General features: G+C 38.9%; 2 protein-coding genes, 1 long non-coding RNA gene and 1 pseudogene across 4 annotated transcripts in view; 2 read left to right on the top strand and 2 right to left on the bottom strand.

Annotated features, from left to right (window-relative positions):
• Nucleotides 1-12,264, bottom strand: part of FAF1 (Fas associated factor 1) — a 412,428-nt gene extending 400,164 nt beyond the window's left edge. The window contains exon 1 of the mRNA XM_045857312.1: nucleotides 11,779-12,264. Coding sequence (XP_045713268.1) covers nucleotides 11,779-11,823 — 45 coding nt within the window. The 5' untranslated portion in view covers nucleotides 11,824-12,264. The remainder of the gene's footprint in view (nucleotides 1-11,778) is intronic.
• LOC123831743 lies at nucleotides 2,327-2,471 on the top strand (annotated as a pseudogene).
• A 4,379-nt stretch (nucleotides 12,265-16,643) lies between the features above and the next one.
• On the bottom strand, nucleotides 16,644-18,733 carry LOC123830778. The gene is made up of 3 exons (XR_006787812.1): nucleotides 18,278-18,733; nucleotides 17,729-17,898; nucleotides 16,644-17,629 (listed from the first exon to the last, which is right to left on the bottom strand). It is a non-coding gene; the product is annotated as an uncharacterized LOC123830778 (long non-coding RNA).
• Nucleotides 18,734-18,866: 133 nt separating this feature from the next.
• Nucleotides 18,867-24,802, top strand: CDKN2C (cyclin dependent kinase inhibitor 2C). Of its 2 annotated transcripts, XM_045857247.1 has the most exons (3): nucleotides 18,867-20,083; nucleotides 20,535-20,674; nucleotides 24,063-24,802. In XM_045857247.1, exons 2-3 carry the CDS (start codon nucleotides 20,546-20,548, stop codon nucleotides 24,438-24,440), a joined length of 507 nt encoding a protein of 168 aa, XP_045713203.1. In that variant the 5' UTR covers nucleotides 18,867-20,083; nucleotides 20,535-20,545; the 3' UTR covers nucleotides 24,441-24,802. The 2 variants fall into 2 exon arrangements, with proteins under 2 accessions (XP_045713203.1, XP_045713210.1); XM_045857254.1 differs by lacking the exon at nucleotides 18,867-20,083 and having other exon boundaries at nucleotides 20,413-20,674.
• The last annotated feature ends 1,780 nt before the right edge of the window (nucleotides 24,803-26,582 follow it).

The following is a 26,582-nucleotide window of genomic DNA, read 5'->3' as shown; positions in this document are numbered from 1 at the left end:
AAGGCTATATAACTTCCTACCCCTTCTGTCCTGATCACTACCCAGGAAGTGACCAAGATCATATGATCCCTTTTCTGGGGACAGCTGCATTCAGTGACCAAACTGACTTAATAAGGAGGAAGCTGTTCCAACATTCAACATTCATCCACATACCAGATGCCTGTGGACAGTAAGAAACATGGAAGGTCCCTGAAATATCTTGACTATCAGCTTATTATTGAGTGGCTTTTACAATAAAAAGTTCACCATCATCATCAGACTGCAAATGGTCCAGAAAACCTGAAAGCATAACAGAGATTAGTTTCAAGGGCCACAACAGTGTGTCCAGTCACCTAACTAGGCCAGAACACCAACACCATAAACAGAAAAAGTGTCAACATCAGTGAAGCACCCCTGATACCTCTAAGAGAGAGGTGAGAGGTTCAACATAGTCAATTTGCTAAAAGCAGGCAGGAACCAAATCCCATGGAAGGTGGCTTCTCTCATTATATGACAAACAGGTCAACTTCTGGCATAAGTCACAAGTCTGGCATACAGTAGTACTGTTTACATCAGAAAAATAAATTTCTTTGCACAGTTGATGATAGTTGATGTGCCATCACATCTGATACAATGATAGATCCAGGTAAGAATAATGGCTCTAGGCAGTCTAGGCTCAATCAAAGGCTTGATTCCAGTGAGGTTCAGGAAAGAACAGGCCCTTACTATGGGCATCTACATGAGTGATCCAGGCATTCTGACCAGCAACTATAATTTGTTTCCACAGTTCATAGCTTCAAAGAGAGCTGTCTTTAATCTGCCACTCTACAGTTTCCAAGTGGCAGACCAAATAGCTAGGCCATTGGCAACAGACCAAGGGTCAGCAGAAATACAAGTTTCATGAAAGAGAGTAATGGCCAGAACTATAAGAACAGCCTTGACTTCTTTCCGTCCACGAAACAGGGCAACCACATCCATTATCAGACTGTATAGGTGGTGCAGAGGCTGAACAAGCCCAGAAGACAAGGAGACACAATCAGTTTCAGTCTGGCTGAACCACTAACACACCAGGCACAGGTTTCAGGAAACCTCTATGAACTGAGGACCCTATAGAGTCAGTTGCTTTACTTCAAACAATGAAGTACTAGGAAATAAAGCTTCCTCTAAAGGAGAGGTTGGGCCATAAGACATTATGCACCCCCATCCTCTTATTTCAGACAAAGCAGTGAAAATTCTAGGTGAAAATTCTAATGAAAACAGTTTCGGTTTCTTCCAATAGAGGCTGCAAATTTGCCTTCCTTCACACATAAGTGTACAATAGTCTGTAAGTGTTGTCTGAACAGAGGCAAAAACTTCTGCCTAGCCAAGACAAATCTTAGTATTTACTAATTCTAATTGTTACAATGAGTGCAGTCTCTAACAGATATATTGGGGGGAAGGGGGAGACAGAGAAACCCTACCAGAGAGAATATTTGAGAGTTAGTAACAACCAGAGGAATGTTCAGGCAACTGTCTTTCAAACTACTTCTTGGTCCTCAGTCTGCAACCACCTCCTTAATCCTCATCATTAACAGGCAATAAAGTAGAGAGAACTACTTAACAATTTGGTCAACATTTTGCTACCAATTCCCATAGACTTTCCCCAAATTCTGTTAACCAGCCAATGTGACCCTCACCCTTCCTTTCAAAAAGTCATGTGTCTGTCAACATTCCATCCTTGTTGCCAAAACTATTAAGAGCAATGAAGGATCTGAGATTTTACCATACTTGCAAGCTAACAAGTTAGCCTGCCAATTTCATGGGTGCTGGCCAAAGACCTAGCCTCCTGGGTTGGAGAAAATGAACTTTATGACTCATGGCAATATCTGTAGTCAGAACATCAGCATTTTCTTACGCAGTTTCGCAGTCCCATTTCCCACAGGGCAACACAAAGTAGGCCAACTGACACCTGCACGTGCAGTGGGCTGCATTACAGAGGAGGACCCCAGAGCCTAGAGAACCCAAATCCTTTCAAAGGAATACTATGGGATGCTCTGCCTATGGAGTAGCCATCTTTCTGTCCCACTGCTTCACTAATAAACTCATTTTCACTTTAAACTCTAAAAAAAAAAGATACTACTCATGCCTGCCCTTTGCTCCAAAGGGAGACACTATCTCTATCCTCCAAGGCTACACAAACATCCTTGAACAAACAGAAACAAAAGCAATCAGTGCTTCTGCTCACAAGGCATACAGAAACCAGGGAAAACTATATCACTGGATCCCAACACAGGGTCACTGCAGAATTTAGATGTTAAGAGCCTAGCACAGTAGCTGGCACATACAAAGCAATCAAAGGCTACTTGCTAGCCGCTGGCAATGGGCAAAGAGACACCTGATTGGTGGTATTGCTCTTATATCAGTCAGGGGCAAAGTAGATGCACAGTCCTTAGCTCATCCTAGCTTGATGCCTATGTTGACGGCCAGAGCTGTTTTGTGCCTGGGATAGATAGATAGATAAATAAATAAATAAATAAATAAATAAATAAATAAATAAATGCTAATGTTAGTATTCCTCCTCCATGGTTGAACTTTTTCTCAAAGTCAATTTTAGTTGTATCCTTTGGTATGTAGTTAAAGTGAAGTGGAGACACAAGTCCCCTTACGCTCCCCTCCCTCCAGCAATCACCACATGGTTGTCCATGTCCACAAGGACAAATTCATAGATGGAAAACAGGATGACAGATGCACGGCTGGTGAGGAGAGAGCAGGCTAGGGATGGAGAGATTGAGGAGAAAGGACTCATGGACATGGACAACAGTTTGGTGACAGCTGGGGGGAGGGGAGTAAACAAGGAAAATGAGGATAGACTCACAAGTGAGCATTTTAATTTTAGGTTCCATGGGGGAAAGAGAGGGTGGTGAGCCTCAAGGGCACAAAGACAAAGCTTTCCTGTCACTAACATTTGTGTTACAGCTCAATCATTAAAGAATCCAAGGAACCAGGGTAAATTGCAGACAGGGAAAACAACAAAAAAACGACTGAAACCTACTTCTAAAGCCATTAATAATGGTGCACACAACCTGCAAACTTTTCTGCTTTTCTTTATTACAACTTAACATCTCATTCTTTCTATCTTAATTATTCCTCTATAAACACAAATAAATACAAAAAGGCAGGTACAATTATTCTGTTAATTTTGCCAGACTCCTTCTATAAACGGGTCACTTTGAAGTTATAACCCTCAATTCAATAAAATAGTCCAATTTTTATTCTCAATGACAGATTTTATTATTCAAAATCATATGTCAGCAAAAGATTGATGTCTAAAAATACATTAAAATTTACAATTCTACTGTGTGTATTTGTACCATACTATAATATTCTTTCAAAAAAATTCACTGAGGCGCCGGCTGGTGTGGTTCAGTGGATTGAGGTTCGGCCTAAGAACCAAAGGGGTGCTGGTTCAATTCCCTGTCAGTGCACATGCCTAGATTGCAGGTCAGGTTCCCAATTAGGGGTGCGCAAGAGGCAACTGGTCAATGTTTTTCTCACATATCGATGTTTCTCCCTCCCTTCCCTCTCTCTAAAAATAAATAAAATCTTTAGCCCTGGCACATGTGGCTCAGTGGATTGAGTGCTGGCCTGTGAACCAAAGGGTTTCCAGTTCAGTTCCCAGTCGGGGCACATGCCTGGGTTGCAGGCCAGGCCCCCAGTGGGGGCCACATTACAGGCAACCACACAGTGATGTTTCTCTCCTTCTCTTTCTCCCTCCCTTTCCCTCTGTCTAAAAATAAATAAATAAAATGTTAAAAATAAAATAAAAATAATTTAAAAAAAAAATCACTAAATACCTCTTACTAGATACTACAGGAACAGATGGTTAAGGCCCAGGCAGTTGTTCACGCAAAAAGTTGACAGTGGGGGAAAGAAACATCTGAAGTGATTGACAGTCTGACAATCACTTATGACAATCCGACATAAGACTCAAATGAAGAGAAACTACATGAGAAACATAAGAAATGATTAGCCCTACTGGACGCAGATGTTATAAGCAAAAGGTAGGAGATGATTTTTGAAAGCTAAATAGGTTTCCAAAGGACATAAAAAAGAGGGGGGAGGTTTCAAAGACATGGAGTCATGAAATAGCATATTCTACTGTGAGCATACTTGCTTATATACTGAAATATTTCATTTTTCTAAGTCATAAAAATGCAATAGTACATAAGATCATAGGAATGGATGTAACTTTAAAAGTCATCTAGATCAATTGTTCTCAAGTGTAGTCCTTGGATCAGAAGTACCAACATGACCTGAGTCCTGGAAGAAATGCAAATTTGCAGGCTCCTCCCAAGATCCATTGAAACAGAAACTCTGGGGTGGGGGTCCAACAACCAGTAGTTTAACAAGTCCAGGTTCTTCTTATGCAAGGCACAATTTGAGAACCACTGATTTAGATCTAGCCTTTTCAGCACTACTGATATTTGAGGGTGGATAATTCTTCAGTTTGGGAGGATATTTTGTGCATTATGGAGTGTTTAGCAGCATCCCTGGCCTCTACCCACTACATGCCAGTAGCAAACCCCAGCTATAACAACCAAAAATTCTATAAAGAGTGCCTAACAGCCCCTGGGAAATAGGAATCACCCACAGTTGAAAACCACTGATCTCAATCAGGGATTAGCAAGCTTTCCTATAAGGAGCAGGGAAAATATTTTAACCTTTATAGGCCATGCAATCAACTGCTAAACTCTAATATGCATGACTGTCTTCCAATAAAACTTTATTAACAAAAACTGGTGGTGGTTTGGCCGTCAGGATGTAGTTTGCTGAATCCTAATCTAGATCAATTACCTAAACTATAGACAAATGCCCTCAACCCCACTGCTACAAAGTGACTGTCCAGACTCTATTTCAATACCTGATCTAGTCCAGTCTTCTGCTTTTGGGTAGATACAACTCTGGACAGACCTTGATTTTATAGAATGAATATCTGAAACCTGGAAAGGATAAATGTCTTTCTCAAAGAATCACAGACCAAAAAAAAACAAAGCAAAAAGCCAGAAAAAAAACTAGGGCTCTAGTTTGCCTAAGTGCAACATTCTAACTACCTCCTGAGGAGTTGTAACCATAGAATGTTTACAGTATTATATATAAACATATAATTCTCTGTGAAGCATGCAAATGTTCTAGTACTTTGTAGTTACTGAAACCTAGAAAGAAAAGTACTGGTTTCATCGGGGGTGTGGGTGAGAGATAACTTTATCTTAAAGCCCCAGACAGTAAATATTTTAAGCTTGTGAGCCACAAAGTCTCTGTCTCAACTACTCACCTCTGTCACTGCACCAAGAATGTAGTCAAAAACAATAGGTAAATGAATGGGTGTGTCTGTGTCCCAATAAAACTTTATGTACAAAAACAGGCAACCAGTTAATAGGTGATCATTTCCTGAGTCTGTAAAATCAGTTGGGCAAACAACAGGCATCAACCCAACCACACTCAAGAAATCTGAAGACTCTGACAACCTTTTAACTTAGAAACATGTCACTAGACTGGAATGGATGGTAGAACAGGAAGGACCAGACAAAGTGCCAGCCCCTCCCTTCCTTCCTCTATCTGTCCCTCTGTTTGTCTGTCTGTCCCTCCCTCCCTCCCTCCTTTCCTTTCCTTCCTTCTTCATAGTGTGTCTGCTATATGCTAGGCACTGTTAATTTATTTTATAAGTAAGTTTTAGCATTTAGAGAAATTTCTGCCTGGTAGTTCTGTTTTCCTCTAAAATGCCAAGGTATGTGAAAAATTAAACCAGAAAATGAACACTCATGTATATATGGACAAAATCTTTTTTTAAAACCAATGACCTTGGACAAGTCACTTGCTTTTTCCAGGTCTCAACTTCCACAAAAGGAAAAATGAAAAGCTGGAAACAGATGATCTCTGAAGTACTCTGAAGAGAACAACCACGTACCTTAAAATTGTCAAAAATGAAAATAATAGCTAAAATGTACTGAACACTTTCTACGTCAGACACCTGTTCTAATTACTTTACACCAGGGGTATCAAACTCACTTTCACCGGGGGCCACATCAGCCTTGGGGTTGCCTTCAAAGGGCTGAATGTAATTTCAACTCCTTAATAGTTAAGGAGTAGTTAGTTACATTTACACAGTCCTAAAATTATTTAAGCTCTTTGAAGGCAACTGGGAAGCTGATGTGGCCTCCAGTGAAAATGAGTTTGACACCCCTGCTTTACACAGATTAACTCATTTTTCATACTCCTTTTCAGTTTCAGGGAAACTGAGGCAAACAGGTGTGAAGCGACTGGTGATTTAAATCCAAGTGAACTGATTTCAAAGTCCATGTTCTTAACCACTAACTACTAAACTTTATTCTACAAGACAAAACCTTATTTCTTCCCAATGACAAGCAACCCAAAACTAAAACAACATAATCTGTCCCTCTAATAAATAAAGAGAAGAGGTTAGTGAATAAAGAAAGGATGGTAACAAGACTACTTTTGGCCACTGCACTAAATCTCCTACACAAAGTAACCTCCCCATAAATGTATATGATGTTTCATGAATACTTAATTTAGTCCCTAATCCCCAACATCTCAAAAGATACCTATCCTTTTGGATTGATACTGTTTCTACTTGCACAGTCTGGTACCCTCTTTTGTAAAAAGTTCTCTCTTGTCTATAGCCATACCACCCTACACGCACCCGATCTCTGTAAAAGGTATCTCCTTGTGTCAAACCAAAAAAGAAAGAAGAGAGATTTACAGCTTCATTAAGAAGAAAAAAACGTTATGAAGAAGCAGAAACTACCTACAAGTGAGTTACCAGTAGTGTCATGAAAGAATCCATGTTTCAAAGAGGAGTGGATAGGTACATGAAAACCTAAAAACCCCACAGTGATAATCCAATATATGAAAATGTATAAAGCAATTTAGGCAGCCAAGGTATTACTAGTTGGAAAGACAAGAAGGAGAAAACAAAAGCACAACTATGTTGACTAGGAAACATAACTGAAAGTAACATAAAAAACCAATGTCAAATTAGAAAAGAAATAAAGGACGTATTAATCTGTGACCACTGAACTAGGTTCAAAACGAATACTTTCTAGCAAGGCAGATAAGGTTTTATTCCCAAAAAAGTCTGAAAGAAAATACCACTAATGAGAGTTGTTCTTTTTTTACTTCACTTAAGTAGTGTTACGATCTATGTCTTCATATTATCAGTAAAAGAAACACAAATAAAAAAATATGAAACCAACATTTAGACTAATCTAAATGGCTACACCACTCTTTTTTATTCCCAGATAAATCATGTTATAAAAATGTTATCTTAGAGGAAAAAGAAATTAGCCTGACAGCTGTGGCCTGGTAGCTCAGCTGGTTTTAGCATTGTCCCAGTACACCAAGGTTGCAGGTTTGATCCCCAGTCAAACAACTATGTGCCCAGTCAGGGCACATATACGAATCGACCAATGAGTGCATAAATAAGTGGAACAACAAACTGATGTCTATCTGTGTGTGTGTCTCTCTTTAAAATAAATAAATTTTTAAAAAAGGAAATTAACATGACATTAACTCAAAGAGGGGAGCCTCATTTTTAGTTCATCTAGACCCAAAGTTAAGAGGTAACTACTGAAATGATCTGATAGCAACCGCAATTCTGTTTGGATAACCATTTTTGCATCTGTAAACAAACAAAATGCAGTCTCAAAAGTCAGTCTGATCAAATGATTTTTGTTCTACACTTAATCTAAAAAAAAAAAAGTTAAAGAATTCTCAATTACAAAAGAATAAATTTGGAACTTTCACCTGAATGCACCTCTTTGTTATAAAAAGACATTAAGAGAGAAAAAATATCTCATGATTCATCAATGCCTGCCTATTTTCTAAACCCAGGAAATTCCTTTACACCCCCTCCTGGCTCTGGCCAGCCAAAACTGTAGGTGTACTAGTCTATTCACTCCTTTACCAGCAACATACTATACTAACACTATTACATTTAAGGCTGATTTTTATTAGACTATTCCAAGTTCTGAACTCACTTGCTTAGAGTTAAATTTACAAATAATTGATTAAATAGGATGCTGTCATTCTCTGCATTCAAAATTTTGGTGGTGCAGCTGCTGTGAAAAACAGTATGGCAGTTCCTCCAAAAAATCAAAAGTAAAAATACCATATGATCCAGTAATCCCACTTCTAGATATATACCCAAAAGAACTGAAAGCAGGGACTTGAACAGATATTTGTATACCATGCTCGTAACTTCATTAATGATTCATAATAGCCAAAACATGGGCAAAAGTGTCCATTAGCAGATAAATGGATAAACAAAATGTGGTGTATACACATATAATGTAATATTACTCAGCCTTCAAAAGGAAATTCTGACACATGCTACAACACAGATGAACACTGGAGACATTATGCTGAGTGAAATAAGCCAATCACAAAAGGACAAATACTGTATGATTCCACTTATATGAGTTACCTAAAGTATTCACATTCATAGAGACAGAGAGTAGAATGGTGGTTGCCAGGGGCTGGAAAAGGGAAAGAATGAGAAATTACTGTTTAATCAGTACAGAGTTACAGTCCTGCAAGATAAAGAGTTCTGGAAATGGATGGTGGTAATGGTTGCCCAAAGTGAATAAATTTAATGTCACTAAACAGGACACTTAAAAATGGTTAAGATGGCAAACTAAATATTATGTGTATTTCACCACAATTTAAATTTTGTTTTAATTGGGAGCTGTTTTTATTTGGGGGAAAAAATCTTTTAGAGGACAATTTGGAATATATTTGCTTTGTAATGAGTTCACTCATCTACAAAGTCCCAAACCTATCCCATTAAGTTTCAGCTGTAATCTTCCATCCACTTATAAGAAACCAGGTTTTACTGATTTTTATATATGTATATACAAACATGTATGTGTATATAACTATAGTAAAGACTTGGAATCTGGATACATGAATGATACTGGTTTCATCCATAACTGAGTGAATCTATTTCCCCACCCAAACTTGAACATAGTAAAATCATGTTCTCTTTACCTCATATGATTGTTATCCACTCCTCCACTGATTTCAACAGAAACTCCTCTATTGAGTTGAAATAATTAAAGGCAATACAAAAATCCTTCTCAAAAGTTTCTTCCATATTTAGACACTGAATTTACAAGAATCTATCATCCAGCAATAACCAAATCTAAAACTTTAATTTTTAAATCTAATCACATTTAAAAATCATCTCTATTTATAAAGGAAAAACTGAGGTCTCAAAACTATTTTTAATTTTCATAATCATACAAAGTAAATAGAATATAATTCAACTATGTTCACTTTTGAGTGGGAAGCTTATCTACCCAGTTATAGAAGAAACCAGTATCATCCAAGTAACCACATTCCAAGTCTTCAGCTGCAATCTTTAACATAAATTACCTGGTTCTACTCTGGGTGGTGTGGCTCAGTGGATTAAGTGCTGGCCTCTGAACCTAAAGGTTGCAGGTTCAATTCCCAGTCAGGGCACATGCCTGAGTTGTGGGCCAGGTCCCTGGCTGGGGGTGTGCAAGAAGCAACTAATCTATGTATCTCTCACACATCAATTTTTCTCTCACTCTCTTTATCCCTCCCTTTCCCTCTCTATAAATAAATCAATAAAAGCTTTAATGAATAAATACATACATACATAATCTGGTTCTGATAACGGGATAAATGCTAATTTAAAAGTTAATCCTATAAAAATCTTGTGTAATGTTAAAAAATAGAAAAAACAGTCCATTTTAAAACCAAGTCCACAAGAGCAAACTGATCTAGAATCATCATTTACAAGAGGATTACAAGGTTCCTAAACACACAGAAAGGGCTAATGATCATAAGATGTGTACAGTTTTCTAAGTAACTTTTTATTCTATCATAGCATTTTCTTACCTATTTAACAATATGAAATTAGCTCAACCATTTAGCAAAAAATTGTTCACTGCCAATGCTTTTTTACATTTTGTAAACAATTATTCAGAAACTGCCATTGGTTTGAAGAGAAAAACTTTAATTAGAGTGTATTAATGTAATCAGAATGCTTGCCCAATTAAGTCTCAGCTGTGATCTAAGTATTCTCTGCTGTAATCCAAATGCTTATCAGAAAAATCTGATTTTGCCTAAAAGTACAAGAATCCTAAATTTCCTGTCCTTGGCCAATAAGGTTCACAATGTGCATAATATTGATAATTGTTGAAAGTAAGAAGAGATCGAGCAAAAAAAAATAAATAAATAACAACCAAAACCAGAAATAATAGAAAAAATTTTAAGCAAAAGAAAAAAGAAGAGAGTAAGCCATTACAAATTATTAGAGGAAGTAAAAAGTTTTGGGAAATCAAAATAAAGTTATAATTACCTTAAAGCTTTTAATGAGGTAAAGCACACTTTTTCTCACTTTCTAAAGCCATTCCTATCAGACCATAAACATTTTATAATAGGATAAAACTGCTCCTGGAAATAGAGTCCTTTTTTCAAACAATTGAATTTCACATTAGATAAACAACTGCATTGGAGGGGGAGAAAGGCTGATGAAAACATTTAGACAGGCAAAACATCTCAGGCCAATCCTAATCCTACAAAACCTTAAAATCTTGTGGTCAACTTCCTTCTGTCTGAGTTTAGAAGTTACAATATAATCAAATGAAGATATGTGCATATTCCTAATAACAAATACCACTGGATAATCAAAAGAGCAAACTCTGGAAATGGACATCAGAATATTAACCTGAGAAAAAAGGAACTTAAAAAATAGTCAAAGAATCAATGAGGAAGAAAAGCCCAACAGCATCTGAGTAAGGAAAAACATTACCTAAAATTCCAGTGTTATACCATGTGCAACGGTGACAGTGTTAAAGAGGGAAAAGTCTGCCTGTACATAACAGCTTCTAACTTAATGCCAAAATGAATGGTTAAAAAGATCTAACTACAGTATTTTCACCAAACTCAAACGGTCAAAGGTGGTGTTCACGGGGTACTGGTTTTAACTCCAAGTCCTTCATAATGCATACAGCTCTACTTTCAAAAGGCCTCCCCTTAGATATGCTAGTGTTACTATCCTTTAAATTACTGGCGGAGAAAGGGCACCACCCAAGCAATTCAAAGCTGTAGGAAAGGAGAATCTGCAAATATGAATAAATAATTTCGTAAGTTTGTGAATTCACTGCAAAGATGATATAGTATATATAATTTGACTCCTGCTAATGTTCCTAATCTCCAAAGATTCCAATTAAGCATCAAAGTCAAGAAATGTTTATTTCTTGAAACCGACCAGGATGCCCCGCTACCCTCACCACCTCCTCTTCACCATCCTTTTTCACTCTCTCCTAAAAACAATACACCCACAACATCCCAAACTCCATACCCATACACGCTCCACACCCATACTCCATACAACACACCCTCATGGAAGAACCCAAACTCCTGACCCAAGACACCCCATACTTAAAAGCCCCACACTTAATATTCCCCCATTCTACACATGCTTCATATAATACAGGAAACACTACACTGTCGACATTCATAACCCAATTACCGTAACACCCCTTCACCCTACAAGTCCCATTCAAACCGTACCTAACACATTTTACACACACACAACATACACAGCCTATGAATTACAAGTTCCCCGTGGCTCAACACACACACCTAAGCCAAGTACCGGATAACACCCCAAACCACTGCAGTGGTCAAATAAACGCTGGGAAGAGGCCACCCTTCTAGCACCGGGAACCCACGAGGTTTGAGGTGGGAAGGGAACAGGGCCAGATAATTCACCTGAAAATCGGCCAAGATCATCTCCCGGTCCATGTTGGACGCCATGGCGGCCTCCGAGTGCCGCGGCTCCGGGAGCGAAGCGCGCACCTGGGAGGGAGACGGCGCCTCCTGCGGCCGTCTCCGCCGCCGCCGCCACCGTCGGGCGCCAAGGGGCGGGCGGGCGAGCCGGCGGGCGGGCCCGCGGGCCGGCGGGCGGGGCAGCGCGGGAGGCTAGGAGCTCATGCACTCGGTAACCTTCAGGAACCTGGGCCGCCCGCCTGCGCCCAGCGGAGACCGCGCCGCAGACGCCCCGAAAGGGATGTTGGTTTGGATGCGGATCCGGTCTTACAGTAGCCGGCCAGGATGAGGTCAGGCTACGACAGCACAGATTCAGCTCCCTTCAGCCACGGCGAGACCGGCGGGGGCGGGGAAACCGAGCGAACAGGCTGGCGGGTGAACGCCGCGAACGCCTCCGCCTCCTCCTCTTCCTACCCGGCCGCCGCCTCCGCCCCTGGTTGGCTTACACCACGGCTGTCGCACATTTTGTCTGTCATCGAGGTCGCAAAACGCCGCTTTCCGGCTGCCACGTGACAGCCCTTCTGTCAAGTGCTGGGGGCGCCACTACCAGGCAGGGATCCGGGAGCCGCTGGCGGGCACGCCAAAATCCATCTGCGGGACTCCCGCAACAGGTTATTCCGGTTTGGAATTAAGCAAAATCTTCGCGGTACCGCTTCCCCCTAGTTGGGGCAGGGATCAGATTCTGTGCTTTACGTCGTTACAGTCACGCGCATACATATCAAGCCTCAAACCAACTCAGCGCACTCTGACAACCCGTCTAACAGCATTTTATAAATGTGCATTTTCTCAAAGTTTCACCAAAATACAACCTCATATAGTCTTTTACACTCAACCTGTCAAAATCAGTTTACATTCACACTTAATCCCAATCCCCCTGACGCCTGCATCCTCAGATGGTATACATGGGGAAGATGTGGAAGCTGAGAAATATGTGAATATCCACCCCAAGAAAAAGATGAGCGTTTTCTTGTTAGGACAAATAAAAAACCTTTCTATTATTTTTTTAAACCAGGGACACATCTTACAAATGGAGAAAACTTGAGTCCAGCTTTGAATATACTCAGTCTATTTAAGGTATTTTCGCAAGTGAAGAAATCACCAATTACTAAAATTTTCAACTAATTGTCAGAAATTGACAGGCTTCGGGCCCCCATGGTGTGGCCTAGTTGGTTGGGCTCCCTCCCGCAAAGTGAAAGGTGGCCAGTTCCATTCCCGGTCAGGACACATGCCTGGGTGTTTGGTCCAGGTCCCCGACTAGGGGCGTGAGAGAGGCAGCGACAGATGTTTCTTTCGCACAGGATGCTTCTCTTCTCTCCCTTTCCCTCTCTCTAAAAGTAAACAAAGCCTTTTAAAGAAAGAAATTGACAGGCTTTGAGCCAAGAACAGCCAAAGACTATGTGCAAATGAAGTGTGACAATATGTAATTGTCCCGACTGGAGAAAGAGTGACTAGGATTATGTTCAACTTTGACATGGGAAAATATCATCTTCAAAATATAATATAGCATTTACTTGCCTTGGAAAGTATGTAAGTTCCTGAAGCGTGAGGTAAGATTGCTGATTTTCTGCTGTAGAGTTAAAATACAGACTAGTGACATCACCATATAGAATCAAGACCTGGGTCTTTGTGTTTTCTGAACACAAACAAGAGCACTAGGGTGTTCTGAAGACTTAAGTTTATTCTGTGCATTTTCTTAGGTGAAAATCTGTATTTAGATCAGCATTAATTAGGTAAGGAGTACAACTTTCCATACTCACATGCGATGGAGTGTTTGTTTAATTGACATCCTTAAGGAAGTAATTTCAAAATATAGCTAGAATGTGAATCATGAAGTGAAACATACTACCGCAATTTAAGTGTGGCAATTCATTTGTCCCATTCATGTATGTCACTCTCAGCACAAGGCAGGTGAATAATTGTCTCTAGATACCAGGCTAGGATAAGACAGCCATGAAAAGTTGAGGTTTTTCTCTGTGATGACAGAAGGAAAAAAAACCCTATTCAAATCCAGTGCTGCACCACTTCTCCCTTCCTTCTGGCTATCTGGAAATTAAAACATTGTAGTAATATAGAAAAATGGGAATACCCTAGACTTTCAGGCATATGAGTTCTAGTAATGCTTTCCCAACTAATTTGTTGGGGGAACTTAGATGTGTCACTTAGTCTCTCTGACTTCAGTTTCTGACATGACTACTTCAGATGATGAGAAAACAATTAACAAAATGCATGGAAAACATAAAATATTTTTACAAAATAAGCATATATTTCATAGTCAGCATTCACTACACTTGAGTTCTAATTCCTCCCCTTAACAAAAAAACTTGAGTCTCAATTTCTTTACCTCTAAAATGTAATTTATAAAACTTATCTCAGAGAGTAATTGTGAATATTGAGTAATATAATATTGTGAAAACTTCAAAAACCTTAAAGCTCTCTAAGCGTATCAGTTATTATTCTGTATACCAATTCCTAAATGCTTTTTGCAGGACCAATTCTTTCATAAAACTTAAGCTAACAAGATTCTTCTCCCTTCTACTCACTGCTTTCACTATCTTATAACACAATTTAATGCTCTGATAAAATTTGTTAATTTTTTCTTTGTTTCATCTATGCATGTTTTAACCTTTCCCCAAAGGTTGAAAGTTCCTTGAGATTATAAACCCTTTCATCCCATATATTTTTACATTCACCATAGTTCATACATAGCAAAGTTCTAAGTATACAATAACTAATACTTTTGAATTAATTTTATTGGATGTCTAAAATGCACAGGTACTTCACACACTTAGCTCATTTAATTCTTACAACCACCACAGCACAAAAAACTAATCTGAGAAGTTAAGAATTTTCCCAAAGTCATGGTACAAAGCAACAGACCTAGGTCAAAACTAGTGCTCTTTCCACTTACCCTGTTGCCTCCCTGCAATTCACCCTCCACGCTGCAAAATTTGTACAGTTCCTGATGAAACTGATTCTTCCCTATGACCTAACTCTTCATGGTTGGATAGCCAGTATCCAGAGTAATTGTCCACTACAGGAAGAAGAATAAAAGAAAAATAAATACTGAATTAAGGAGGAAAAACTTCGCTTTTCATTTCTCAAGAATTCCTCCATTAAGAGAAACTATTTCATTTCAGTGTTACATATTTAGAGAAGAATAGAAATTCTCTGTACATAAACATGAACAAAATAAATAATTTTTACTTCTTTTAAAATATATTTTATTTATTTATTTTTAGACAGAGGGAAGGGAGGGAGAAAGAGAAGGAGAGAAATAACAGTGTGTGGTTGCCTCTCACACACCCTGCCACCGGGGAACCAGCCCGCAACCCCGGCATGTGCCCCGACTGGGAATCAAACCAGCGACCCTTTGGTTCACAGGCCAGTACTCAATCCACTGAGCAACACCAGCCACGGCCAAAAAAATAATTTTAATCTATCCTCTATTCTCATAGTTGGTCTACCACATTAACTCATGGAGCCCAGCCTAATTCAAATACTGTATAGATCTTTTTTTAGAATCTCTATGTTCTCTGATATTCATTACGCTTTTAAAAGGAACTTTTTTCATCTTTCTCTAAAATATATATAATAAAGTTTATTTCTAATTATTATGCTAACTTTCTATCTGAAATAATCTTACAGAGTAGCTGCAAAGATAGCACAGAATATTCTTGTACACCTTTATCCAGCTTCCTCTAATGTTATCATCTTACACAACCATGGTACAGCTATCAAAACTAAGAAATTAACGTTGGTACTATACTATTACTTATACTCAGGAGATTCTATTTGGATTTTTACATTAATGTCCTTTTTCTGTTCCAGGTCCAGTCAAGGATACCGTACATTATATTTAGTCACCATGTTTCATTAGCCTTTTCCAATCTGTGATATTTCCTTCAGTCTTGACTTTTGAAGACTAGTGGTTAGGAACTTCATAGAATGTCCCTTGGTTTGGGTTTATCTGATGTTTTTTCTGAATTACGCTGAGTTTATGGATTTGGGGGAAGAACACCACAAAGGTGATATATTCCCAGCACATGATATCAACATGACTTATTACTGGTGATGTTAACCTTGATCCTTTGGTTAAGTTAATCAAGGTTCTTAACAATACTATTCAATTATAATTCACAAGAAAATTAATACTACTAGATCCACACTTCAGTAATCAAAATATATTCCATCTAGTGGTTTAATATTCTTTAGGAATTTAGTGCCTAATCCTGAACTCTTAAGTAATGAAAGAGGTACAAAATTTGGGACCTCAAGATCTGAACTTAAATTCTATATCCACAACTTACTGGCTTTAAGTTACAATCTCTATAGGCCTCAATTCCTTCACCTGAAAAAAACAAGAATAATTATTTCACCTCAAAGAGTTGTTGTAAATATTAAATAATGTGTGCATCATATTTTACAACCATGAAACACCATATAAATATTAATTATTGCTATTATGTTTATGCTTCTGAGTTGCTTACTGGGCAATTTTTTTCTTACTTTACCAAAAAGCTTTCATAAGTGATGTGAGTACCCACATGAAAAAGCCTGCTGAATCTCAGAAATAAAATACCAAAGCCACAATTATGAAATGATTAAAAGGTTCCCTGGGGGGTACCAGTCTGCTTTCCACCTCTGTTAGATCTATAAATACAATAGAGAAAGACTTTGAAACTAGGTAAAGAAATTGTAAATACCATACACATATTTCCAAAAGTCAATCATTCAGAAACTGTGCATGCTTAAGTCAATTAGGAAAAGTCCCAAAGTAATCTGACTGAATTATATTTCTATAAGCCCTTTAAAATGAGTGTGAACTGTTGAAAAAAATTTCATGACAGTGAGTATTTAATATCCAACTACAAAGCCTCTATTTTCAGTGTTTGAGTAATATGTCATTACTATGTTAAAAGAAAAACCACTACTTTCAATATATAGGCACTTAATTGAGCATCTTTCTTGTACACCATGTTAGAATGTAAGCTTACTGAGGGCAGAAATACTTCTGAATCTACTTCAGTGAACTGGCACTCAATGAATATTAGATTTTCATTGAAGGTACTTTGTAGTACTTACTTATGCTCTCTGAGCTAAGGCTAAAACCTCTATGCTGCCACTTCTAGCTTACACAATAAGCAGACTAAGCATATATATGCTTTAGGGCACGAGCTACACCAGAGTAAAAAAAAAAAAATACTTTCTTAAAGGATTTAATATTTCAGCAAAAGCAACTTTGTTAGACTTTACACATTTTTTGGTTTAGTATTACTTTAATTTTATTTACATATGAGGTGAGGTGGTAAGACATCAAAATCATGTCGGTGCATAGTACCTGCAAAAATCTTAATTCAGCTCTACTGTATGCCTCTTAAATTGCCATAAATTTTATTTACTGTTACTAAGCAAAAGTATTTTATTTCACAAAAATTATAACATATGTGTACCTATATATTATAATGAGTTACAGTTTAATGTTCTTCCTCATTACAGTATCTTCTCTTAGTAGGAAACCATAATAATGCTAGAAAGCAATTCTCATAAATTGGATTAGTGCCAGTTATCTCTTACAGGCCAACAATACTACTATATCATCACACCCTCCAGCTGCACCAAAAAATTACACAGTAAGTCCACAGAATAATCAAAAGTAAATTGTATTATTTATGATATTTACTGGTGAGAAAATGGAATCCTAGATGTTCTATTTAAAATGTGTAAATAAGTATAAGAAAAGAGTTAATTTCCCGTGGTGTAGTTTACGCTTCATTCACATTTCAAGTTTTGTTACCTACGAAAAAAACTCTGGTTATTTTTTTTCTCAACAATTCAGTTAAAGAAAACACTGCCAAATTCCTCCCGGTTTACACGACCCCACACACACACCTACCAGCCAGTCTGTTGCTACACGATTATCCAGATGTTTCTGGTGTGTTTTTGTTGCTAATATTCCCAGTATACTTCAAGGAGCTGAGTACAGATGTTGCTTGAGGATATGCTTACTAGAAGCCAGTACTAATTAGACCACTTGTCATTTTTTGCTTGGTTTCATTTTGACCACTGGATGCATCATGTAACCGTGTTGGGTATTTTTAAGGACAAAAAATATAGAAAGCTGTAGTTAATTAATGTTACATAGCTAAAAGAGGAAGTTTAAAAGTACAGAGAGAACTGTTGTCTCCGATGATTTAAATAAATGATTTACATTTAGACACACTTCCCCCCACCCCTGCCCCCCAAAACAAGCCCCCATCTATGTAGTCAAAGTGAGAACTTTGGCCAGTAAAGAAGTGGCCTTGTTAGAAAACCCTTCCCAAGACTTATTTTAAGTTGTGCTTTAAAATTAATTGCTTTTCTCCCTTTCCCTGAAAAAATGGAATATTTCACAGTTTCGAGTCCCTGGAACATTAAGGTTTCAGAGTTCGTCATGATTTCTTACCTATATACCATGTCTTTAGTACTCTTAAAAACCACTCTATAAAAACTTGCTGAGCACTGTAGTTGCTGTCAGTCCGGGTCTCTCCCTCCACCCCCAGGGTACCTCTGCCCACCGCAGCCCTGGGTCGATCTGGCAGGTGCGAGGCTGGGGCCCGCAGAAAAAAGGAGGCCAAGTTTACACAGCGTGAGCCGCAGAAGAGGCGGCAACACAGGCCTGGCCGCCGGATCTTTGAGAGCCTGGCAGAGGAGCGCAGAGGCCCGCTAGCTCTCCGCCTTCCAGCAGCCAGCGGTGCCCAGCCTCTAAGGCCCTGTGGCTCTACGCAATCGCGTTAATTAACAGGCCTCTTCCCCTCACGCGCTGCCCCCGTCAGCTCTCTGCTGCCCGGGGTTTCGCGTCGCCAACTCCATTGCGCGGGCCCGCGGAAGAAGGCCGCGGGGCTGGCGGGTAGGAGCGAAGCAGGAGAGTCAGAGAAGGAGGAGGGGAGCGTGGAGGCGGGAGTCGGACGCCGGGCGGGGGGCGGAGCGTGAGGCGGTCCGGGGGAAGAGAGCGCCACCAGGGCGGAGGGCGGGGCGTGGGCGGCGCCCGGCCTTCCCGCTCCCGCGGAGCTGCAACTCCGCGGAGCCTCCTTAAAATTCTGCCGTTAAAATGGGGGCGGGTTTTTCAACTCAAAAAGCGCTCAATTTTTTTCTTTTCAAAAAAAGCTGATGAGGTCGGAAAAAAGGGAGAAGAAACCGGCACCGTCTCTGCAACGGCAACAGAGGCAGCAATTGTTTGAGCGAAAAAAGAAGCAAAGAAAGGAGAGAAGAAAAAGAGCAAAAAGGGGGACAACTCTCAAGTGTCTATAGGAGTGAAGGGAGCAGGGACCGGCGATTTGGGGGAGACCAGCTACAAAAGAAACTGTCACTGAGAGCGCTGCGGCTCGGAAGGAAGCTGTACTACCCAGTTGGGTTCGAGGTCACAGCTGGCTGGTGGCCGCTGTCCTGCTGGTGAAACGAGCTGGGAGCAGAAGCCGGGGGACCGCGAGAGGTTGGCGAAGTGGCACGGGTAGCCGAAGCTACTGGGATCTCGCCGAAAGGGCAGCGGGACTGGCAGCGTCTAGGGATTGTAGTGACTCCCCACACTCGGAGCTTGGCCCGATCTTCCCAGGACCCTCCTGATCTCCGGAGGCCCTCCGAAAACCGGCGGCGGCAGCTCATTGAGCGTCTACAGTAGGAAGTCTGAACTGGCTCGGCCGTAGGCGGGAAGTTACCGGTGGGCTGCCCGGTGCAGCCGCGATGCTGCCAGGCTCTGCCCTAGCAGCCCGAGCTCCATAGACGCTTCCCGCATCGCTCTCCCTCCCTCTAGCTGCTGGAGGTCCCGCAACCCGGTGGGGTAGGAATGACCCGCTTGCCCCAGGCCCGCTGGGCGCCCGGCGGTCTCCGAAGGCGCGCGCCGAGACTGGCTCCCACAGCCTCTGAGGCTCGGCGGGGCTGCGGTGGCCCGGCGGGCGGGCTCCGGAGCCTTCCCGCGCGGCGTTAGCCCGCGGCTCGGCCCGGACGCAAATTAAGGCTCCTCCAGAGAAGCCGAGGCCACTGAGGAGTCGTTACGACCTATAACTTGAGGGCCACGGAACTACTACTCCCGTTTGCCTTTGGCGATCATCTTTAACCCCCCGGAGTACGTCAGCATCCAGCTACAGCTGCGCTCTCCCAGCAGCGGAGGACTGAGGACTACCCCTTCGGGCGTGACGGATGGAGACCGAGCCTCTCCGAGGACCTGCCCCTGCAGTTCTGGCTCGCGCGGCTCAAGTCACCACCGTGAACAAGGGTGGGTTAATGCCTCCCCTGCCCCCCCCCCAAAAAAACTCCTTTCTTTCGCGGTATTTCCTCCCTGATCTAGTGCCTTAAGCCTCCGCACATTCCTCGCAGAGATCTGTAGTGTTGTAGTGACAGCTCTGCCTACATTTTACATCCAGGCTAATTTACCAGGAATGTGTCTGTATGTCTCTCTATTGAATCACCAGAATTCTTCATAGGGGTTAAGCTAAAAAGCAAGGAGCGGAGCCCCTCTCCAATGGCTCAGTTTTGCTGAATAATCACGTGTGAATCGAGGGGCGGGCTTTTGGCAAGCAGATCTTACTAGTATTTACTACCAAGCTCTACTCCAGATTAACCATCCCAGTCCTTCTGTCAGTCTCCGATGCCATCATGCAGCCTGGTTAGGAGCAAAAGAAAGGGAAAAAAGATAAACAACTAATTCATCTTTTCCCGATCGTCAGGACCCTAAAGAATGGCCGAACCTTGGGGGAACGAGTTGGCGTCCGCAGCTGCCAGGGGGGACCTAGAACAACTTACTAGTTTGTTGCAAAATAATGTAAACGTCAATGCACAAAATGGATTTGGAAGGACTGCGCTGCAGGTTGGTATCCAGAGAGGTGGGGAAAACAGGTCAATAATGTTGCCTACGTGACCCAGGTTTCTAGAATAACAGCTTTAAAGCTTTCAGGGGTACAAAATTTCACTGTTTTTAAACCTAGTTGGTTGCCATATTTTATATCTTTAAATGGATCCAACTCCCCAAAATGACGTACTTTGAACAAACTCGTCAAATCCAATAACATCCTCGATATCAAGTGGGTTCCAGGTTTGGTCTTAATTTTTGTAATGTTTTTGTGACGGTGGGGATTTGAAAGTAATCGTAGCAACGCCGAGTTTTTTTTTTGGGGGGGGGTAGACAGCTCTGTAAACACATTATTATGATTATTATTTGAAGTAAATACACTGCTATTAGTGGTTTCCGTACTGTGCTCCAATAATTGACTTTAACGTAAATTTTCTTGACTACTGGCGAGGGTGTTTTTCCTTCAAATTCTTCAAGTTTTGACAAACGACCTTTCCTAGTTTGGAATAGGTGGACTGGGCACGGGCACAGGATGTACATTTCACAGTTAATGTAATACCATCAACCCATTCAGGATTGAGAAGGAATAAAAAGTTGTATTTTCTAATCAGAGCTCAGTTTATGTTTTTGTCTCTGTGGTCTTGCCGTGGTATCTTCTAAATTTTAGTAATTAAATTTACAAGCAACAAAGGAAACGTGTCCAGCTGCCAAGTATTGTACCTGATAATTTTTTTCCTCCTCTGAGCGTTATCATGTAACTCAGTTGAAAGGGTTAGAACAGAAAAAAATGAAAAAGTGGTCTCAAATAGATGCTTTATTAGAGTTCTGGTGATATTCTTATGAACTATTCGTATTCAGAAATGCCACACTTGAAGCATTGAAAATTGGGGAGAGGGTTTTTTGGGTGCTGTGTTTTAGTTACAAGAATTAGACATTTAAGTGGAGGGAGATATACTATTAACTGACAATGACCATACAGTCTGTGTATTTTAAATCAGAATACACTGACCTTGCAAACTGTCCAGTAGTATGGAAGGTTATGCATAGATAGTAAATAATTTATCTTGTTGTTTCAAGTAGATTAAATGGAAAAAGGAATTTTTTTATTTTTCTACTTACCAGATTTGATAATGATACCAATGCCACAAATTTAATATATTTAAAAGTTTCCTATTGAAAACTAAAAGATTATATAAATCTCACAAACAGTGAACCACTTAACCCATGTTCAGAATAAGATCTTAGAGGATTTTTGACGAACAGGAAGAGTGGTAGATGAATACTGAAAAAAATTGTTTTGGCAAACATTTTAAATAAAATTCTGCAATCTTGTTTATATTAAACACACTTATCAAGATACTAACACCCACTTATTGTGGGTTAGTCCTTGTACATATAATGAAACACACAAAAACAGGAGTCTCAAAGCTTATTTTCAGTATGTATAATCCTGACTCTGAAGTTGTATCATAACTCAAGAAAGGACTTTCTTTTAAAACTGTTTCCAATATTACTATTATTTTCTGTGAAAGATGGCAAATTTCCTTCTACCTTTATGTTTATTTAACTCAGTTGTAGAAGTTTTTTCCCCTTTGCCTGGAGTAAGCTTTTCAATCAGGATAATATCAAAGGCCTTAATCGTGCATTTGCTTTACGAAGATCCAAAGTGTCTCTTCCTTATTTTTCCCAGTCCAGGTCCTTAAATGTGACTAAATCTTTAAAGGCAGTTGTGGCAAGAATTAGATTGTATTGATTTTTAATAACCAAAAAGTATATTTCATTGAAGTTCTTGAAAAATAATTTGTGTATCATTTTTACCATTAACCCAAAGTAAGGGCTGAAAGCCAGCAGGGTTTTGTCAACAGGGAAGCTTAATATCTTGACTATCTATATACTTCGCATTTCTAAAATATTATTAATTCTAAATATATTTTATTATATTACTTAATTTGTGGTTATTTTTAAAAACAAACATTTTAAAGTGATAGATCAACTCTGTATTTCTCAATGGATTTTATTTAATTTCACAAGCATGTGTCTGTTATGCAATCTATTTATTATAAATCTATAGTGTTATGAATAATCTAAATATAAATGAAACTGGTTAAAATAATGAATTTTTCTGGCATGTTAATGAGACTGGTTTTTCAAAACTAAATTATATGTATTGTATAACTGCATGCTGCTCTATGAGGTATTTTATAATTATGAGAGCATAATAGAGACCTCTTAGTAGAGTGAAATATATTCAAACAGCAGGAGATAAGTCTTTATTATGTGAATTACTTGTATGTTGACAGCACATTTTAATACCACTTTCTGACTTTTAAAGTGTTGGCAATTTACAAATAGGTATTCCTAAATGCCTGACAATAACTGCAAAAGGAAATAAGATGGGATCACCAGTTGATCATTAAATGGGCTTAAACCACAGACAAAGCTGTCTGTGTCTCAAAATACACATTAAATATCTTATTTTCTCTTCTTTTGCTCACTTGATAATCAGGAGGCTAGTTAGAACTTTAAGAAACATTAAATAACATGGTAGGATGACTGTTTCATTCTTTATGAGAGCAGCTGCCATACAATCATCTCCTATCTAATACACGGCATATCACGAACTTAGTTTTAGATAAATCAGTATTATAAACCATGTAGAACACTTACTTGTTTAACACCTTAATAATCAATAACATTTTAAAATATCAAGTAAAGGATTCTAAGCACTGAATACACTTATTAGCTAATATATAATAAGTTGCGAGGAAATTTAAAAAAACACTTGGAAATTTGGCAGTATCTATTGGGAGAGAATTTGTGAAAATTAATCATTTAAGAAAATATCAGGTCTGGATATTTGAATAGATCGTTTTGACACTAGGTGATGGAGTCTGATACTTCTTTGGGAATTTAAAGTAACTCACTCTCCTTTTCAGTAACTATTTAGAAAATAAATTTTGCCCTCATTTGACTTTCCAGAATAAATACTCTAGGTACATTTCATGAGTATGAACAAGCACAGAAGGAGACTCTTATTTAAATATCAAATTTAATTTCTTTTATTTTAATAAATTCATGAAATTATAAAACTCTTCATGGAAGATAGAGAACTGAGTTGTAAGTAAATTTTATACAATTTGGACTAGTTATATTCTATTGATCAATATATCATACTTTGGGGCCCATTTAAGATATTCCACCATAGCAGCTCAATTTGTATAAGTTTTCTTCTACTTTTCCTACTAGTAGTTTCCTTCATGCAACTGAGTCATTCAAGCTCCATCATATGAGTCTTTCCCAAATACTCCTTCACCAAAAATAGTTACAAAAATAGGAAAGATGGATATTTTAGTATATTCTTGTAATAGGAGCACTTTAAATGTTACTATCCTTTCTTCTTTTCTAGGTTATGAAACTTGGAAATCCTGAGATTGCCAGGAGACTACTACTTGGAGGTGCAAATCCCAATTTGAAAGACGGAACTGGTTTCGCTGTCATTCATGATGCTGCCAGAGCAGGTTTCCTGGACACTTTACAGACTTTGCTGGAGTTTCAAGCTGATGTTAACATCGAGGATAATGAAGGGAACCTACCCTTGCACTTGGCTGCCAAAGAAGGCCACCTCCCGGTGGTGGAGTTCCTTGTGAAGCACACCGCCAGCAAAGTGGGGCATCGGAACCATAAGGGGTACACCGCCTGCGACTTGGCCAGGCTCTACCGGAGAAACGAGGTCGTTAGCCTGATGGAGGGAAACCCGGCGGAGGGAGCCGAGAACCTACAATGAATGTGGGGAGGGGTCTCCCACACTGCCTTCTACTTTGTCAGTTAAATGGTTGGCTGTCCAATTTTAATATCATGCTAAAATTCAGTTTTGTCATATTTTAAACAGCTTTTTAAATCTTCTGAAACTGCTAAATGGAAATCTTACTGCAGGTTTATGAATATATTTAAGCAACATCTTTTCCATCAACAAAATCTTAAGTTCTAACATGTAATTGCAAATAGCTTTGTCTTATTATTTTATCTTTCCTTGACTTTTTCCTTGCTTCTCTCTTTGCCAGTCTCAATACCCAACTTGGAGACTTTGTTTTAAAAATGGGTTGTCTTATGCTTCTTTTGCCTTAATAAAACACTTTTTGCAGAACAGGACAATGTTTTTCTCTGATTTCCACTCCTCTATAACCCCCATATAATTTACCACTTGTTAGAATATCATGATGGTTTATGTCTTGATATTAGAAAATGTAGACCAGTTGAAAAACTAGACATATTTTCTTGAGGATTCAATTATTCTTTTCTTCCTCTCCTGATGCTTCACCCAAAAGAATTTACTTAGTGCCTTGTATTTTTGCTTTAAAATAGGATAAGAACAACTTTTTTTTGAAGATCAAACCTAAAATCATTTCAGCATGAATTTATCCTAATGTTCAATCTCCCCTTTTTCTCAAACTTAAGTTAAATATTTGAGAAACAGGTTTCAGAATAGCGATCCAAAAACAATTATGTTAGCTCTAAAAGCTACACTTGTAAAGGCAACTCACCCTCAAAGTGCTTCCTATTAAGTTGATTTTTTTAATCACAAATGAAACAATTGGTTACTTAATAAATTTTCAAAAACTGATACCATGAATGTACTAAATGCAACACTGACTTTTTCTCCCTGGATGACAGAAATGTAAAATTACAAAATGTTTAAGTATTAAAATAATGCAAATATCAACTTTAGGGGATAAAAAGCTCAGCAAGAAAAATATATAAATTACATGTGAGTGTCATAAGTAATTTCAGGGCTGCAGTGTAATAAACATGGAAACTTTTACAATAAATAAATAGGCTACTCCTATATCAAGTACTTGGTTACCACAAAACTTTTTATTAAAGGCATATAAAATATTTTTAAGAATAATTTTTGAGTGAAATAGAAATATCAAATTTCCAAGCCAGTTTTCTAGCATCTATTTACTTTGTCATTTTAATTAAAGATTTTAACCAAAAGATTTCAATGCAGTTACCATTTATAAATACTTCACTTATCATCTCCCACATGAACAAATATATTTTATGTGAAAGTTTCTTCCTTCTGCTTCATAACTTCCCTGCTCTCCAAAAAGAACAAAATACTTCAAGGCTTATTGAAGGATGTGGTTCGGATGCCTGCTCTGACAAGGACTGGAATGGTTGCAGGCAAGTGGCTTTCAGTAATTTGTTTTCCATGATAATATAAAAAGAATATAGGAGAAAAAAGTTTAATATTTTTCATTTGGCATTAAAGCTCACCTTTGCTCAGTAAAGTGCAACAAGATTTCAACTTCTGCTACCTCTAACCACAAGTTACTGAAAAATGTATTTTTGACAGCAACATGAAATTAAATTTAAAACACATTTTAGGAAAATGTAGAAGAAAGTAGAATTTGTGATGGTTTTGAAGAAAAAAAATGTGTTGTATTTGGATTTTAAAACTAGGAACAATGTACAAAACACTACTTAAGTAAGAGTAATATTTTCTAAACACAAGACTATTGCTAAAAAATAAAAACCTTTCTTACAAGTTCCAACAGTAAAGAAGGATGTTTCTGAATTTAAAGTAAAGTTTAACGGTCGTTTCAGTATCCACCAACTCTCAGTATTAAAATCGCTCTTTAGAGATTTCAAATATAAAGTTATAGGACTTTCATAAAGCTAAAAAGAAGTACTTCTGCAGTCGCTTTGTGCTTAGGTGGATGTAACACAATAAAGGGAGAAGGAGCTAGGAATTAAACATCGCCACATTTCTCTGGCTCTTCGCAGGAAATAGCTTTGTTAATTTAAGTATTTTAGAAATGAGTTATGTGGTCCCATCTAGGAAATATGAAAAGCCATTATTCATTCTCTCAAAAACCTCGATAATATTCAGTAAGACTCTTACATATGTCGAAATGTATAGGAT

The sequence above is a fragment of the Phyllostomus hastatus genome, unplaced genomic scaffold (genome assembly GCF_019186645.2).
Source record: "Phyllostomus hastatus isolate PE091 unplaced genomic scaffold, TTU_PhHast_1.1 phas_contig_147, whole genome shotgun sequence".
NCBI classification, from domain to species: domain Eukaryota; kingdom Metazoa; phylum Chordata; class Mammalia; order Chiroptera; family Phyllostomidae; genus Phyllostomus; species Phyllostomus hastatus.
This window is presented reverse-complemented; position numbering and strand designations above follow the sequence as displayed.